Source organism: Schistocerca cancellata, chromosome 2, assembly GCF_023864275.1.
Source record: "Schistocerca cancellata isolate TAMUIC-IGC-003103 chromosome 2, iqSchCanc2.1, whole genome shotgun sequence".
NCBI classification, from domain to species: domain Eukaryota; kingdom Metazoa; phylum Arthropoda; class Insecta; order Orthoptera; family Acrididae; genus Schistocerca; species Schistocerca cancellata.
Genome location: NC_064627.1, coordinates 544,355,686 through 544,375,331, shown reverse-complemented (window position 1 = coordinate 544,375,331; position 19,646 = coordinate 544,355,686). Strand labels below are relative to the sequence as shown.

General features: G+C 44.8%; 1 protein-coding gene across 1 annotated transcript in view; it reads left to right on the top strand.

Annotated features, from left to right (window-relative positions):
- Window positions 1-19,646, top strand: part of LOC126156105 (tektin-1) — a 139,794-nt gene that overhangs the window by 94,920 nt on the left and 25,228 nt on the right. The window contains exon 5 of the mRNA XM_049916277.1: window positions 5,144-5,282. Within this exon, the coding sequence (XP_049772234.1) occupies window positions 5,144-5,282 (139 nt within the window). The remainder of the gene's footprint in view (window positions 1-5,143; window positions 5,283-19,646) is intronic.

Here is a 19,646-nt window from a genome sequence, read left to right as displayed (position 1 = left end):
GGATAATAGGGTAGGGGTGGGGGATGGTGAAGTGCTGCTAGGGAGTGTGCAAGGACAAGGTGGAGCCAGGTGCATTTGGGAGATGAGATGGAGGGCAGGCGACACATGGGAGGGGTGGGGTAGCAGAAAAGGAGAGAACTAAAAAGACTGGATGTATTGGTGGAATAGAGGGCTGTGTAGTGCCAGAATGAGAACAGGGAAGGGACTGGATGGGCGAGGACAATCACTAGTGAAGGTTGAGCCCAGGAGGATTACAGGAACGTAGGATATATTGCAGGCTAGAGTTCCCACCCGTGCAGTTCAGAAAATCTGGTGTTGGTGCTAAGAATCCATATGGCACAGGCTATGAAGCAGTCATTCAAATGAAGAATGTCATCTTGCGCAGTGTGCTCAGCAACAGAGTGGTCCATTTGTTTCTTGGCCACAATTTGTCGTTGGCCATTCATGTATACAGACAGCTTGTTGGTTGCCATGCCCACATAGAATGCAGCACAGTTGTCACATCTTAGCTTATAGATCACATGACTAGTTTCACAGATAGCCCTGCCTTTGATATGTTAGGTGATGTTTGTGACCGGACTGGAGTAGGTGGTGGTGGGAGGATGTATGAGACAGTTCTTCCACCTAGGTCTATTACAGGGATATAAGTCATGAATTAAGAGTTTGGGAACATGGGTTGTGTAGGTATGGACGAGTATATTGTGTAGGTTCGGTGGATGGTGAAATACCGCTGTGGGAGGGGTGGGAACGATAGTAGGCAGGACATTTCTCATTTCAGGACACAACGAGAGATAGTAGAAACCCTGGTGGAGAATGTACACAATGTGATCAAAAGTATGTGGACACCAGGCTGAAAATGACTTACACTTCGTGCCGCCCTTCATCGGTAATGCTGGAATTCAGTATGGTGTTGGTCCACCCTTAGCCTTGATGACAGCTTCCACTCTCGCAGGCATACGTTCAATTAGGTGCTGAAAGGTTTCTTGGGGAATGGCAGCCCATTCTTCACGGAGTGCTGCACTGAGGAGAGATATCGATGTCTGTCGGTGAGGCCTGGCACGGAGTTAGCATTCCAAAACTTCCCAAAGGTATTCTATAGGATTTAGGTCAGGACTCTGTGCAGGCCACTCCATTACAGGGATGTTATTGTCGTGTAACCACTCTGTCACAGGCCATGCATTATGAACAACTGTTCGTTAGTGTTGAAAGATGAAATCAACATCCCCAAATTGCTCTTCAACAGTGGGACTGAAGAAGGTTCTTAAAACATCAATGTAGGCCTGTGCTGTGATGGTGCCACCCAAAACAACAAATGGTGCAAGTCCCTTCCACGAAAAGCACGACTACTTCGTAACACAACCACCTCCGAATTTTACTGTTGGCACTACACACGCTGGTAGACGACATTGACTGGGCATTCGCCATACCCACAACCCGCCATCGGATCGCCACATTGTGTACCGTGATTCGTCACTCTCAAAAACGTTCTTCCACTGTTCAATCGTCCAATGTTTACGCTCCTTACACCAAGCTAGGCGTCGTTTGGCATTTACTGGCGTGATGTGTGGCTTCTGAGCAGCCGCTCGACCATGAATTCCAAGTATCCTCACCTCCTGCCTAACTGTCATAGTACTTGCAATGGATCCTGATGCAGTTTGGAATTCCTATATGATGGTCTGGATAGATGTCTGCCTATTACATATTGTGACCCTCTTCAACTGTTGGCAGTCCCTGTTAGTCAACTGACGAGGTCAGCCTGTATGCTTTTGTGCTGTACGTGTCCCTTCACGTTTCCACTTCACTATCACATCAGAAACAGTGGACCTAGGGATGTTTAGGAGTGTGGAAATCTCGCATACAGACGTATGACACAAGTGACACCCAATCACCTGACCACATTAGAGCTCTGTGAGTTCTTCGGAGCACCCCGTTCTGCTCTCTCACGATGTCTAATGACTACTGAGGTCGATGATATGGAGTACCTGGCAGTAGATGGCACCACAATGCACCTGATATGAAAAACTTACGATTTTGGGTTTGTCCGGATACTTTTGATCACATAGTTGCTCTAGTTGTAGGTGGTAGTGGGTTACAAGGGGAATGGTACTCTGTGGCTGGATGGTGAGACATTGGGAGATGGTGGGAGACTGGAAAGATAAGGTGTGGGAGATTTGTTTTTGTACAAGGTTGAGAGGGTAATTATAGTCTGTGAAGGCCTCTGAGAGGGACCAGATGTCACTGCAGATGCGATGACCTTGGTGGCTAGGCTGTATGAAAGGGACTTTTTGGTATGGAACAGGTGGTATCTGTCGAAGTGGAAGTATTGCTGGTGGTTAGTAGGTTTTACATGGACAGAGGTACTCATGTAGCCTTCTTTGAGGGGGAGATCAACATCTAGGAGGTGGCTTGATGGGTTGAGTAGGACCAGGTGAAGAGGGAATGTGGATAGGGTGTCCTCACCCTCGATCCATATCACAAATATGTCATCAGTGAATCCGAACCAGGATTCTGGGTGTTTACGAAGTATTCCTCTATATGGCACTAGAATAGGTTGGCATAGGATAGTGTCATGCAGGTGACGAAAGCTGTATCCCGGATTTGTTTGTAGGTAATGCCTTCAAAGGAGAAGTAATTGTGGGTGAGGATATAGTTGGTCATGGCAACCAGGAAGGAGGGTGTTGGTCTGGAATCTGTTGGGCCTTGGGAAAGGTAGTGTTCCATAGTAGTAAGGCTAAAGGGCATTAGGGATATTAGTATAAAGGGAGGTGGTATGTGTGTGTGGTGGTAAAGAGACAGGAACTGTGGAGAGTCGATGGAGGAAATGGTTTGTATGTTTTATATAGGAGGGTAGGTTCTGGGTAAAAGGCTGAAGATGTTGGTCTACGTGAGCAGAGATTCTCTCAGTGGGGGCCAGTTACTATAACTAGCCACGATGGGGCATCCTGGGTGATTTGGTTTATGGGTTTTAGGAAGCATAGAGAAGGTAGGAGTACAGAGGGGTGAGCAGAGAGATGGACTCCTGGAATATGTTCTGGGATGGGCCTAAGGTTTTGAGGAGAGACTGGAGATCCTGCTGGATTTCTGGAATGGGGTCTCCTGGGCAAGGTTTGTAGGTGGATGTATTTGACAGCTGCCGGAGTCCTTCTGCCAGGTAACCCTTGCGGTTCAACACAAAAGTGGTGGAGCCATAGTCTGCTAATAGGATTATAAGGACGGTATCAGTTTCTAGATGGTGGACTGCAGTTCTTTCCGTGGATGGAAGGTTAGTTTGCATGTTGAGGGATTTGGGGAATGATGGTATGACAAGGTTTGTAGTTAAGAAATTCTGGAAACTTAACAGGGATTGTTAATTTCCATCCTGGATTTTCCATTATTTGATCTTGACCCTATCTTTATATCAGTAACAGAACCCGAGGTACGAGCCCCAGAAAAATCCCGTTTTATGCCCGGCGCTTTGGAACGTGTTTGTTCAAGAATATACACTACTGGACATTAAAATTACTACACCAAGAAGAAATCCAGATAATAAACGGGTATTCAGTGGACAAATATATTATACTAGAACTGACATGTGATTACGTTTTCACGCAATTTGGGTGCATAGATCCTGAGAAATCAGTACCCAGAACAACCGCCTCTGGCGGTAACAACGGCGTTGATACGCCTGGACATTGAGTCAAACAGAGCTTGGATGGCGTGTACAGGTACAGCTGCCCATGCAGCTTCAACACGATACCACAGTTCATCAACAGTAGTGACTGACTTATTATGACGAGCTAGTTGCTCGGCCACTATTGACCAGACGTTTTCAATTGGTGAGAGATCTGGAGAATGTGCTGGCCAGGGCAGCAGTCGAACATTTTCTGTATCCAGAAAGGCCCATACAGGACCTGCAACATTCGGTCATGCGTTATCCTGCCGAAATGTAGGGTTTCGCTGGGATCGAATGAAGGGTAGAGCCACAGGTCGTAACACATCTGAAATGTAACGTCCACTGTTCAAAGTGCCGTCAATGCGAACAAGAGGTGACCGAGACGTGTAACCAATGGCACCCCATACAATCACGCCGGGTGATACGACAGTATGGCGATGACGAATACACGCTTCCAATGTTCGGTCACCGCGATGTCACCAAACACGGATGCAACCGTCATTATGCTATAAACAGAACCTGGATTCATCCGAAAAAATGACGTTTTGCCATTCGTGCCCCCAGGTTCGTCGTTCTGTACACCATCACAGGCGCTCCTGTCTGTGATGAAGCGTCAAGGGTAACCGCAGCCATCGTCTCGGAGCTGATAGTCCATGCTGCTGCAAACGTCGTCGAACTGTTCGTGTAGATGGTTGTTGTCTTGCAAACGTCCCCATCTGTTGACTCAGGGATCGAGACGTGGCTGCACGATCCGTTACAGCCATGCGGATAAATACCTGTCATCTCGACTGCTAGTGTTACGAGGCCGTTCGGATCCTGCACGGCGTTCCGTATTACCCTCCTGAACCCACCGATTCCATATTCTGCTAACAGTCATTGGATCCGATCAAAGCGAGCAGCAGTGTCGCGATACGATAAACCGCAATCGCGATAGGCTACAATCCGACCTTCATCAAAGTCGGAAACGTGACGGTACGCATTTCTCCTCCTTACACGAGGCATCACAACAACGTTTCACCAGGCAACGCCGGTCAATTGCTGTTTGTGTATGAGAAATCGGTTGGAAACTTTCCTCATGTCAACACGTTGTAGGTGTCGCCACCGGTGCCAATTTTGTGTAAATGCTCTGAAAAGCTAATCATTTGCATATCACAGCAACGTCTTCCTGTCGGTTAAATTTCGCGTCTGTAGCACGTCATCTTCGTGGTGTAGCAATTTTAATGGCCAGTAATGTACAAAACATTATGAACATAAGAAATTACTGGAACCTCCCACAAATGGTAAATGTTACATAATACATATTTGCTGGTGATGGTGTTTAAATTGACGATCCTCAGGCCGACAGCAAGCGACTCTAACCGCTACTCCACAAGGGATGCTGCACAGCTGGCGACAGTATTTTGTTCGGTGAGCCTACTTTCGCTGGTGTCAGATGTCCAGGTATTCTGCACCGCTGGTCGAGTGAGTGAGACGGCGCTCCTTTGCCGGCAGGCAGACGGACGAGGCGTCGTGGGCGGCGATGACGCGGGAGAACGTGTCGGCGGCGGCAGCCGAGGTGCGCCGCTCCGAGGAGCTGCGGGGGCGCGTCGACGCGACGCTGGCCGCCGTCAGCCGCGCGCTGCGCTCGCAGGCGGACGCCGCCGACGCCGCGCTGGCCGAGCGCGCCGCGCACACCGACCAGTGCGCCAGGGACATGCAGGCCGACCTGCTGCAGGTACCGGCGCTAGCAGCATCTTGTACGGCCGCTGGGAGAGTCTGCCGGCAACACGAGCGTGGCCATCATTTTCTCCAGTCTTCTCGCCACCTCTCTGCTCCAATATTCTTATCCCTTGCTTGTTTTTCCTTCTACTGTAACCTCTGTGTTGTCCGTATACACTGATCAGCCAGAACATTATGACCGTCTGCCAAATAGCTCGTAGGTCCACCTTTGGCGTTGATAACATGTGTGACATGTCGTGGAATGGAAGCAATGAGGCCTCGGTGTGTCGCTGGAGGGAGATGGCACAACATCTGCACACACAAGTCGCCAAATTCTCATAAATTCCGGGGAGGAGGCGATGACCCCTGACGCCAAGTTCAATCATGTCACAGATGTGTTCACATCTGGCCGATTGGGGGGCGAGCACATCACTGTCTTCCTCGAACTACTCCTTCGTACTCCTGGCCTTGTGACATGGCCCATTATCTTGTTGAAAAATGCCACTGTCATCAGGAAGCATGATTTCCATGAAGGGGTGTACGTGGTCTGCAACCAGTGTAGGATATTCCTTGCCTTGCAAGAGCTCCATTGGATCCACGGATGCCCTCGTGAATGTTCCCCAGAGAATAATGGAGGCGCCGCCAGCTTGTCTCCATCCCGCAGTACAGGTGTCGAGGAGCTGTTACCGTGGATGACGAAGAATTCGCGCCCTCCCATCGGCATGATTGAGCCATGGTAAGAATTGCTGTTTTGAAGAGCGCGCCACAGCGCATTGTGTGAAGCAATCGCCCTCCGTTTCTGGCGGTGGCGCCTCTGGTGGGAAAGGGGAAAGGTTGCCTGTTCACGTGCATTTAAGGGACACTATGAGCTCGCCAGTTGGTTAGTCGGAGTGAGTTTGGGCCAGTCACTCGTCACCAGTTGCTGGTCTGTCTCTCGTCCGCATTTGTGCGGCAGTTAGTGCCTGTCTGTCATGTTTGTCGGATTCGGGGTGTTAACGAATTTATTGCTTGAAGTGTAACGGCCTAATTTCTGAAATACGTTTTTATCTTGCCTATCATCTAGAGAGGCGGTGTATTTGTACTGTAGAGCATGTTGGCGAACCTTGTATAATTTTATGTAAGATTGCATTTCATGGGCTTTTATTTAAATTGTCATTTTAGTATATAAAGTTGCCATCCCTCCACCGTAAAACTTTTCTTAGAAGTTAAAATCAAGTTGCACCGTTGGTGGCAAGTTACTCTTTTAATTTAAGTGTTTTGTACCATTTCCATCACTCCTACGGGGTGCATAGTTTGTGTGCTTGTATGAATTGTTAAAACTTTTACTTAAGGTAATCTGGTGTGTTGCTGATTTGCACCTGTGTAGTCTTTCAGAGGTTGTTGTGAGTAGTCGTGACTACGGACGTGTCAAAACGGAGCGGCAAGGTTCTCAGCCCGAAAGCTCATACACTCAAAAATTTGTTTCTTTCTGCCTCTGAATAAATTGTAACTTGATATTTAGAGGGTGATTTCTGCTTATAATTTTCAATCTGTTTCTTAAAAAAAAAAAGGCTTTTGGGAAAAGCAATTTCATTTTGATTTCATCAGTTACTCCCTGGCAACTACTTCCAAGCTCACGTAGTGTGATTAAATGTGTTAATGTTCTTGATGAATCGCTAGTAAATAAAGTAAATTCTTAAGAAAACGTTTTGAAAGTAAATTCACCGTTCAATGATGAAGAAGATATTGGGATCCATCAAACCAAGCAATGTTCAGCCATTGTGCCAACGTCCACTGCCAATGGTCACATGCCCATTTCAGTCGTAGTTGGTAATGTCGTGGTATTAACATTGGCATAAGCACGGGTCGTCCGCTGCGGAGGCCTATCTTTATGAATGATCGGTGCACTGTGTGTTCAGACACGACACATTTGTACTCTTCCCAGCATTAAAGTCTAATGTTAGTTCCGCCATCGATCGCCGCCTGTCGTGTTTTACCAGTATGCCCAGCGTACAACGTCTGACATCTGTCACGAGGGATGGTTGCCCAACCCCACGACGTTTGGACATGGTTTCACCTTGTGTTGAACAGACTCACCATAGCACTCCTCGAACACCATACAGTGGTGTAGTTTCCGAAATGTTCGTGCCAAGCCTCCGGGTCATTGCAGTCTGCCCTCGGTCAAATACAGGTCGCGCACCTTTCCCATTCTATATACAGACAGCTCGCTCACTGATGCTATGTGCACCGTGCGCGAGTCTGACTAGCAGCCATTCCTCGTCAGGTGACGCTGCTGTCGCCTGGGCGGGCGTATATCCATAGAAGATCTGTGGTCATAATGTTCTGGCTGATCAGTGTACGTCTGATACCTGTAATGACCGTTAAGAGTCAAAACATTATTTTTAGATCAGTTTACAAGTACTCATCCCAGCTTTATTGGCCAGAAGAGCTACATGAAACTGGAGTCGGCAAGAAAAACAGGAAGCACTAGGAGCGCCATGTGAACTTAAACACCAGACAAGAGCGTCCTAAGTAAAGCCAGAATTCGCCACCCTCCAAGTAGGAAATTTCTCTGACGCTAGTGGCACGAGGTTTGTCACTCAGTACCACAGTAGATACTGGCTTAATTAGTGGAAGGTACTGTCACCACAAACATTGGACTATTCCCAGATAGCAGTATCACACGGAACTCAAGAATACTGCTCAGAACCATTGAAAACTGCACCCAAATCGCCTATAAAAGAAACGATTCTCACGCAAGCGATGGAGACAGTTTTGAGTGGCTTAAGGGAACCCTCTCTGTACCAGCGTCGCCACCGAAAGAAGACGACCGGAATGAGCTGATACTGAATTCGTAAGAAGTGATGGGATCTAAATCTACAGACAGAGGATAAATACAAAGTCCCCAATGCCGTGTTTGAAACTTGAATGCCTTTCAGTAGTAGTTAGCCTTCTCCAGAAGACCGAAGTTAATGATTTTAACTTTCAGTCATTGAGAATATCTGTGTCGTATTCAGAACGAGTTGGCAATCAACCCCTGTTCCTAGAACGATGTCCCTGTTAGAGTTTAATGCAGATAGAACAGAAAAAGTTCTACTATGTATCTCTATGATACACACTAGTGGAGGATCGCTGTGGATTCTGGCCAGACTAAACATCGGGCAATGGACCACTTTCGCTGTTCTCTGTATAAGTGTTCCAGGAACCAATGACCTGATCGTCCACTATTCAGGCACTTGTGCTTGTTATATTTTGCTGTCATCAGCATCAGCATATTACTATATACGCCATCCTGGCCTGCTCTGACCGCTATTGCCATACAGCAGTGCTGCTCATTCGCTGTTGGAGTACTGGCTATTCTTCCAGTTTTATTGTCCCTGCTAATACATATAAAAGCGAAATTCGTGCTAGACTAATATGCGAAAACCCTGTCGAAAGGGTACGTAAAATATCACTTAAAAAATCATTTTGCCCGTAATGGGAAATAGACTGACACTTTCCGTCGACACAGAGCATTGCATGAAAGATGGAGTGAGCAGCATTTGTCTAGGCTCACTCCAGCTACTCACTGCAAAAACGAAACTTCAAATATCTGTCGAAACACCAGAGAAAATGCGCCTGACGACGCTTGGGACAGACATTGATCAGCCAGAACATTAGCACCACTGTCATACTATCGCCATAAATCCACTCTGGGGAATATTCACATCGGCATCCATTGGATGCTCATGGAACGGTGCTCATGCAAGGCACCATGAAGGCCAAAGAGTACCATACACTGGTTGCAGACCATGTACATCCCTTCATGACGATCACGTTTCCTGACGACAGTGGCATTTTTCAACAAGATAATACGCCGTGTCACAAGGCCAGGAGTGTGACGGGATGGTTCGAGAAACACAGTGGCGAGTTCCAATTGATGTACTGGTCCCCAACTCGCCAGATCTGAACCCAGTCGAACACATCTGGGATGTGATTGAACGTAGCGTCGGAGCTCATCACCCTCCTCCCCGGAATAAGGTGCCTCGTGTGTGCAGATGCGGTGCCAACTCCCTCCAGCAACCTACCAAGGCCTCTTTGCTTCCGTACCACGGCGTGTCGCCGCTGATATTTGTACCGAAGGTGGACATATTGGCTATTAGGTTGGTAGTCCTTATGTTCTAGCTGATCAGTGTACATATTACTCGAACTCTGCTTCCTAAGTAGATATTTAGTGATATAGAGTAGCTGCGCACGTACAAAAACAAACTTCTGTCAGCGTCTTATTGGTTCCACTTGAATCCCACCAAACGTGGAATTCGCATACAACGTTGTCTCACAATACTATATAATAAATGTATATTAACAGATTTGACAAGCTCTCTATGGTTCTTCGTCGGCAAGCAGCAGTCATATGAGCCTATGATAAAAGACTTTGTGGTCAGTCTTCAGGGGCGGTATTTGGAGGAAGACTCCATGTCAGATTAACTCACTGGAAGAACCAATTACCAGAGGTCAAGCATCCAGCTAAATTGCCTCCCTGTATAAATGTTTAGTGTCATAGAACAGCAGTGTGCATACAAACAGATGTTAGACACATATTGTTCTTGCGGTCTTCAGTCCAAAGACTGGTTCAATGCAGCTTCCCATACTACTCTATCCTGTGCAACCCTCCTCATCTCCGAGTAACTACTCCAATCTACATCCTTCTGAATCTGCTTAGTATATTCATCACTTGGTCTCCCTCTACGCTTTCCTCCAATAATAAATTAGTGATCCCTTGATGCCTCTGTAAGTTTCCTACAACCGATCCATTGTTCTAGTCAAGGTGTGCCACAAATTCCTCTTCTGCCCATTACTGTTCAGTGCCTCCTCGTTAGTTACGTGATCTACCCATCTAATCTTCAGCATTCGTCTGTAGCACCACATTTCGAAAGCCTCTGTTCTCTTCTTGTCTAAAATGTTTATCATCCATGTTTCACTTCCATACATGGCTGCACTCCACACAAAAACTTTTACAAAAGACTTCCTGAAAATCTTACCTTGCATCGCCAGTCTACATTTTATATCCTCTCTACGTCGACCATCATCAGTTGTTTTCCTGCGCAAATAGCAAAACTCATCTACTACTTTAAGTGTCTCATTTCCTAATCTAATTCCCTCAGCATCAGCTGATTTAATTCGACTACATTCCATTATCCTCGTTTTGCTTTTTTTATGTTCATCTTATCTCCTCCATTCAAGACGCTGTCCATTCCTTTCATCTGCTCTCCCAAGTCCTGCGCCGTCTCTGACAGAATTACAATGTCATCGGCAAACCACGACGTTTTTATTTCTTTTCCCTGGATTTTAATTCCTATTCCAAATTTTTCTTTACTTTCCTTTGCTGCTTGCTCAATATGCAGATTGAATAACGTCAGGGATAGGCTACAACGCTGTCTCACTCCCTTCTCAACCACTGCTTCCCTTTCGTGCTCCTCAACTCGTAACTGGCGTCTGGCTTCTGTACAAATTGTAAATAGCCTTTTGCTCCCTGTATTTTATCCCTGTCACCTTCAGAATTTGAAAGAGAGAATTCCAGCCAACAATGTCAAAAGTTTTCTTTAAGTCTAAAAATGCTATAAACGTAGGTTTGCCTTTCCTTAACCTATCTTCTAAGAGAAGTCATAGGGTCAGTATTGCCTCGCGTGCTCCTACATTTCTCAGAAATGCAAACTGATCTTCCCCGAGGTCGGATTCTACCAGTTTTTCCATCGTCTGTAAAGAATTCTTGTTAGTATTTTGCAGCCGTGACTTATTAAACTGATAGTTCGGAAATTTTCACACATATCGGCACCTGCTTTTTTTTGGAATTGAAATTATTGTATTCTTCTTGAAGTGTGAGGGTATTTCGCGTGTGTCATGCATCTTGCTCGCCAGATGGAAGAGTTTTGTCATGGCTGGCTCTCCAATGGCTCTCAGTAGTTAGTTCTAACGGAATGTTGTCTACCTCCCGAAGCCTTATTTCGACTTAGGTTTCTCAGTGCTATGTCAAATTCTTTACGCAGTATCATATCTCCCATCTCATTTTCATCTACGTCCTCTTCCATTTCCATAATATTGTCCACAAGTACATCGCCCTTGTCTAGACCCTCTGCATACTCCTTCCCCCTTTCTGCTTTTCCTTCTTTGTTTAGGACTGGTTTTCCATTTGAGCTCTTGATATTCATACATATGGTTCTCTTTCCTTCAAAGTTCTCTTTAATTTTCCTGTAAGCGCCTTTTATCTTACCCCTAGTGACACATGCTTCTACATCCTTACATTTGTCCTCTAGCCATTCCTGCTAATCCATTTTGCACTTCCTGTCGATCTCATTTTTGAGACGTTTGTGTTCCTTTGCGCCTGCTTCATTTACTGTATTTTTATATTTTCTCCTTTCATCAATTAAATTCAGTATCTCTTGTCACCCAAGGATTTCTAATAGAACCTCGTCTTTTTACTTTCTTTATCCTCTGCTTCCTTCACGATTTCATCTCTCAAAGTTGCCCATTCTTCTTCTACTGTATTCCTTTCCCTTGTTCTTGTCAATCGTTCCCTAATGCTCGCTCTGAAACTCTCTACAACCTCTAGTTCTAGCAGTTTATCCAAGTTCCATATCCTTAAATTCCCACCTTCTTGGAGTTTCTTCAGTTTTAATCTACAGTTCATAACCAATAAATTGTGTTTAGAGTTCACATCTGCCCCTGGAAATGTCTTACAATTTAAAACGTGGTTCCTAAATCTCTGTCTTCCCGTTATATAATTAATCTGAAACCTTCCGGCGTCTCCAGGTCTCTGCCACCTATACAACTTCTTTTGTTATTCTTAAACCAAGTGTTGGACACATTGAAAATAATATCTAGTTAATTGCAAGCGCAGCTGTGCGAAATACTTGGTGCAAATCTACATGCATGCCACAACTGTTTTAATGTACAACAATGAAAGACTGCAACTACAAAAGAGATTCTCTCTACAATTACGCAATAGCAATAAACAAAATCTACACTAATTACACAAACAACAAGAAAAAAATCAGAAGATTCCAGTGAGGTATCCTAGGCTAAGAGTCGACATATGAAACGTCCCCTTAGAACAATTATACAGGACTGTGGTTAAACTGACACAATATTTTTATCGCAACGCAATCTGACTATCAAAAATCCCTACAAAGGAATGGCCCTGACTAACATCAACCTATACCTTTCACAAATAACTTACCTCACAAAAATCTGCATTACTCGAACTACTGCAATACAGCGAGCGCCACTATTGCCAGCTAAATAAAAGATTCAAACTACAGAAGGCACTAACTACTGATATGGACAGTTAACAATTGAAAGATGTTAATAGAGAACAAACAATGTATTTACCTTAACAGTCATAATATATATAGCAGTTCATGACAAATTACAAAACTCCGCCATCTCTCTCCCCACATCCACCACTGCTGGCGGCTCACCTCCAACTGCGCAACGCTACGCGCTGTCCACATCCAGCTGCCGCTGCCCAACACTACAATGGCAGACAACAATGCAAACTAGCCACAGACTGCACACAGCACAGCCAGTGATTTTCATATAGAGCGCTACGTAACGTTACCAATAAGAAAACAAAAACAGCCTACTTACATAAAGAAAACATAAACAGCCTACTTACATAAAGAAAACATAAACAGCCTACTTACAACATATGCTTACCAATCTGTAATTGAAGGCCACAGACATCAAAAACGCTGCAAATAGATTACGTTTTGCTTTACTAGGCAACGAGATAACATAGTTGAGACTTTCAGTTATACAAGTACCAAAACAGATTGATGTGGGTCTGAAACCAGCACTTTCCAGGAAATTAAGACTGATAACTGTTACGTAAACTATCAAACCGTTATACTGAAATAGATGGCCCCCTATCTGATAAGACTGATAATTGTTACGTAAACTCCCATAGTGCTCAGAGCCTTTGTTACGTAAACTATCAAACAGTGATACTGAAATAGATGGTCCCCTATCTGTGATTTAGAAATCAACACGCGAAGTATTTGAAATATTTTTTAATGGAGCATTTATTAACGGGTAGAAGGAGTGAAATACGATTCGTCACCTTGGATGCTGCCGTACAATCAAGACTATGTGTATTATTATTATTATTATTATTATTATTATTATTAGCAGTTATGCACTCACAACTATGCTTAGCAAAAACACCATTTTGCAATGCTACAATTAAACCACATATTAACGTTATGTGGTAAGTTTTGGCTTTGGCAGTTAGTATTGTGTTCGACTGACACTACAAAGGGTGGTGAGTGTGTTCCTAATTTAATAGACTGTCTCTCTGGTGTACATGGCAGGTGTGGGCGGGCATGACATGTTTGTGCTTGATGGCTGTTGGCAGCTGGATTCTGCACTACCGTGAAAAATGTGACAGCTCTGTCCCTTCCACAAACTGTACGTGCTTGATTAATTTTCGAGAAAAAGCAGCACATATCAAAGCAATTCCAAAAACATCACGTTCTCGCTTTGGTAACATGAATTCTGATGTCTGGCTACTTTCCCCACAACGATCCGTACTGCAGAAAAAAATTAAAAAAGTGCCTTGGCATATCTCAGTACGTTGTGACTGCATTTTGCTGGAGCTGGCTGGCTGACTGCCGACGGCCAACATTTCGGCTGATAGGGCACACGTCCCATGTGTGTGTGTGTGTGTGTGTGTGTGTGTGTGTGTGTGTGTGTGTGTGTAACGACCTGAAGCAGGAAGACCAAGCGCTGAGTGCAGCACCATTCAGCCGCATGGAGAGGTCACTACATTATGTGTGTGTCACATCTAAAGCCGAGAGAGGATGTGATGTATAATAGCAGTTCTGTATCTTATATAAAGTTATTTTTATTATTATTGGATTCAAACGTGTTGCAACAATTGTCTCTCCTGCTTCTTAGGGGTTTTACAAACCCGTGATAAAAACTGATTACACTGGGCGATGGGTGTGCTCTTACTTCGATCGACATTCTGTATGGCATACCTGGAAGGCGTGAACAGGCATGACATGTTTGTGCTTGGTGGCCATTGCAGCTGGCAGTTACAGCTCTCCTATTACTCAGTCTCTCTGTGTCGAACTTGGAATTTCCATAGACTGTCAATCCTACTTATAAGGTCTTAGCTGCAAACTCCCTAGAAGTTTAATGTACCACTAATCGTGTTTAGGATGTGTTGCACAGTTGTATTTTGTTGTTAATACGTCGCATTATGCTGGACCTAAGTGAATTCAAAGGTGTGGAACTGTCTTTCTTTTTGTTTTATTTTATTTTTTTTTCTTCTTCAAGAGGTAGCTTTCCGTTTCACTCAGTATATATAGTTTTCATGTTAATGTGAGGTGCTTTCTGTTGACTGATCTCATATTAATATCGTAATCACATATAGGCTATGACAGTGTTTCTTTTTTGTTCGTCTTGGCTATTCCTTCTGTTATGTGATATATGGGCTAATGGCACCTATGTGTTGCTGTCTGTAGCGTATGCAGGCTTGAGGAGTGAAGTGTACCGACTGCACTTTCTCATTCATGTATGATGTAGAATGTTAATAATGTTTGTTTTTATTTAAAACCTTTAAGAATTTTCATATTAAAAATTCGAAGGCGTTACTTTTCAGCTCGCCCTCGTACCTTACATTAATATTTCCCACCATTTACAGAATACGCCAACGCACTCTAATATCAACATGTCTTACGTTAATATTTACCATCATTCTTTAAGTCTGCCGATAATGGTCTTCTCTCTACAGCGTACAGACCTTGATGCATTATTGGAATATTATTAAAACAAATTTTGTAACAAACACCCGCATCCTGATCCTCTCACTACAGAGTAGAAGCCTAGAATGGAAATCGAATTAGTCAAAAATAGTGGAGCTCTGATTGAAGGAGTGGACAGAGAGGTCGTGTATTTTTTTATAAAGTTTGGATAACTTTTTGAGCACAGCACAGAATACATCATACACACTCTCTGATGTCAAAGTGACTTACGTTAATAACTGGAGGTCAGTGGGGCGTAAAACATCATGATGTTAATGTGACATCGAGAGCAGTGGGATGACACTCATATAATTCGAATAATAATAAAATTACTTTGTTACTACAAACTGTCCAAAAGCATTGGAGTCCCCCAACGACTGCCCAAGAACATGATGACTTGTGATGCGCATGCAATCGAATTATACCAATTACACTTTGGCGCTACTTTGGTGTACATGTCGTCTGAATACTTTGGAGCACAGCGCAAAATATGTCATACAAACACTCTAATTTCAAACTGTCTTACGTTAATAATTTGGAAAACAAAACTGCAGATTATTCGAATATTTTTGAGCATGCTATTGTCATCATGAAGTACAAGTACCAAATGGTGAGCATTTCATTATTTATGGACAATGACGTGGTGTTACACAGGTGTTTTGTGTGTGACATGCCGACGCTACACATGTCTGAAGAAGCAATTGTGACACATGTGGAACAGTTGTATGAAACCATATGAGCGTTCATATACTTCCGACCACATTTATGTTTACAATAAATAAAGTCTTCACAATTGTGAGTTAAACAACACCACATAATAATTAATTCCTCCATACGCGGCGCAGGCGGTGGGGAGTGCAGGGGGGCCTTGGCACATGGGTGGCAAGGGGGTGTAACGCCGGAAATGCTATTCCTCCTATTTCCATCTATTGTACTATAATTTTTTTCCTTGTTTTGTTACCTCAAAATATGACATTTCTGTGTCTTTATATGTTGTAATTGTTTTACTATTTGTATATATATATATACACTCCTGGAAATGGAAAAAAGAACACATTGACACCGGTGTGTCAGACCCACCATACTTGCTCCGGACACTGCGAGAGGGCTGTACAAGCAATGATCACACGCACGGCACAGGGGACACACCAGGAACCGCGGTGTTGGCCGTCGAATGTCGCTAGCTGCGCAGCATTTGTGCACCGCCGCCGTCAGTGTCAGCCAGTTTGCCGTGGCATACGGAGCTCCATCGCAGTCTTTAACACTGGTAGCATGCAGCGACAGCGTGGACGTGAACCGTATGTGCAGTTGACGGACTTTGAGCGAGGGCGTATAGTGGGCATGCGGGAGGCCGGGTGGACGTACCGCCGAATTGCTCAACACGTGGGGCGTGAGGTCTCCACAGTACATCGATGTTGTCGCCAGTGGTCGGCGGAAGGTGCACGTGCCCGTCGACCTGGGACCGGACCGCAGCGACGCACGGATGCACGCCAAGACCGTAGGATCCTACGCAGTGCCGCAGGGGACCGCACCGCCACTTCCCAGCAAATTAGGGACACTGTTGCTCCTGGGGTATCAGCGAGGACCATTCGCAACCGTCTCCATGAAGCTGGGCTACGGTCCCGCACACCGTTAGGCCGTCTTCCGCTCACGCCCCAACATCGTGCAGCCCGCCTCCAGTGGTGTCGCGACAGGCGTGAATGGAGGGACGAATGGAGACGTGTCGTCTTCAGCGATGAGAGTCGCTTCTGCCTTGGTGCCAATGATGGTCGTATGCGTGTTTGGCGCCGTGCAGGTGAGCGCCACAATCAGGACTGCATACAACCGAGGCACACAGGGCCAACACCCGGCATCATGGTGTGGGGAGCGATCTCCTACACTGGCCGTACACCACTGGTGATCGTCGAGGGGACACTGAATAGTGCACGGTACATCCAAACCGTCATCGAACCCATCGTTCTACCATTCCTAGACCGGCAAGGGAACTTGCTGTTCCAACAGGACAATGCACGTCCGCATGTATCCCGTGCCACCCAACGTGCTCTAGAAGGTGTAAGTCAACTACCCTGGCCAGCAAGATCTCCGGATCTGTCCCCCATTGAGCATGTTTGGGACTGGATGAAGCGTCGTCTCACGCGGTCTGCACGTCCAGCACGAACGCTGGTCCAACTGAGGCGCCAGGTGGAAATGGCATGGCAAGCCGTTCCACAGGACTACATCCAGCATCTCTACGATCGTCTCCATGGGATAATAGCAGCCTGCATTGCTGCGAAAGGTGGATATACACTGTACTAGTGCCGACATTGTGCATGCTCTGTTGCCTGTGTCTATGTGCCTGTGGTTCTGTCAGTGTGATGTATCTGACCCCAGGAATGTGTCAATAAAGTTTCCCCTTCCTGGGACAATGAATTCACGGTGTTCTTATTTCAATTTCCAGGAGTGTATTTATGCATTTATGTCGATGTATAATTGGTTGTTTTGTAAATATTATTTGTATTTTTACGCTGGGTCTTGCCTAGGGAAAACTATGCTATCGAACGATTACATCGATAGGTCGTGTGGAGAACCAAAGTGTTTACGATCTTTGGTAGTGTTAACTCTGCCGCGTGGAGTGCGGGCAGAGGGAGTCTGGCTGGGGTAGTGCAGTGGTGCAGGTGTGTTGTGTGATACTCCCGCGAGTTGCCGCGCTTTCGGGGTTTGGCAGTATGTAATTGCGCTCGACTTGCTATGATAGTTTCGGACATGTTGTCGCGGACGGGAAGCGTTAGCTGGCACACATCAAGAGCCCGTTTCGGCTGGAGACCGTGTCGAGAAGAAGGCGCGCCAACATCCAGCTTCTGCAACAGCGACGGCCGACAATGAGTGACTGTCGCCACCTCCTCGATCGACAGCTTCAAACCTTCACTCAACCAACAAGGAAGACTGGAAGCACGTAAAGTTTTAGAACTGTATGGCAGACCTCAGCTTTTAAAATTGTTGCAGCACAAAATTACAGCAACTTAGTGTGAACCTTTGTTGCTCAATGTCCCAATTGCATTACGAAGCAGGGTCCCTTCCTTTTCCGAAATGAACCCGAGTGTCGTTGAAATTCAGACGCCAGCATTAAAGTAATATCATTCCATTTCACTGCTTTAATTTCAAAGTTCAGTTAAGGTATTCATAGCTGGCTACAATATTTAGATTACACAAGCACAAATTAAGAATGTGAGTTTTGTTAGCATATTTTAGCTTACCTGTGACTGCAGCTCAGCTTGGTACGCACTAAATTTTACTATTGTTAATTGTTCAGAATCATTTAGTTCAAGTTCAAAGTTAAATCTCTTATTTCTAAACTGCGTAGATTCAAGTAGCTTTTGAAATGATTGTTGAGGTAGCCCAAGACTAACCGTATTTTACTAAATTTCGATGTGCTTCAGAAACAAAGCTCACTATTAATTTCAGTCACTAAATTAACTTTCAATTTTCCGGTTTTATTAATTCTTTTGCTAAATTAAGTCAGCGTGTAGCGAAATTTATTACTTCTGACAAACTTTCAGTTTTCACACTACACGTGTCAACCTTCAGTTGCCACGCTTCTAATGCTAGTTATATGTGCAATAATCTTTCTTTTTCAGTTACTATAGTAATTGTCCTTAGGACTGGCGACCATAATTTCCCCCAAATCTCAAATATCTAATTACTGCTAGTTAATTGTTAACATAACGGCCGCACATTTACTTCCTTTATTAATTTTACCCTTTTCCCAAAATTAATTTCCACCAGTTTCATTTGCATTTTTCCTTTCATTTAGATGTAACCCTTTCCTCCCGCTTTACCGACAGATTAACTTCGGTGACGATTGCTTTTCCCAAATTTCCATTAGGTACACGCGGTTTAATTTTTCACTGTCATTTTGGTCGATAAGTGAGGCGGAGGTTACAGGGGTAACGGTGCAGAGATCGTGGCAGGCGGCGAATTCCAGGAATGCTGATGCTGTTGACACAAGCACAGTTGCCTGAGCACTCGATGCTGATGGCGGCGATTCCGGAAATGCTGACGTTGATGTCAGCGAAATATAACAGGCACAACTGGCTGTTAAACTGATGCTGACAACAGCGGAAGTGGTTCATCGCCCGACGTTTACTCTGCCCAGAACCCACAGTAATCGTCTACTTACACTTCAGTAATAAAGATTCACTGCTCTGAGTAGTCGAGGATATAAACTAGGGAAAAGATATTACACCTCTTCTGAAGATATATTGTAGTTAGTATGAAGGTACAAGAGTTATATATCTATGCAAATTGCTTACTTTAATAAAATGTGATGACCAAGGTCTGTAGAAGCCTTTTCACCCTAGAACTTCCTCTAATTAATTGACATACTGGAAGCAACTATTTCAGTGAGATTTCTCACTTTGAAGAATTTACTGAAAGACCGCCCTTCAGAATATTTCTGCCCAACCTTAATTATTTTTAAGGCGCAACGTAACATAGTGATTCACAACAGCTAAAACAGCAGGTCACTACAGTGCGATCAGTCATTAGATAAAACA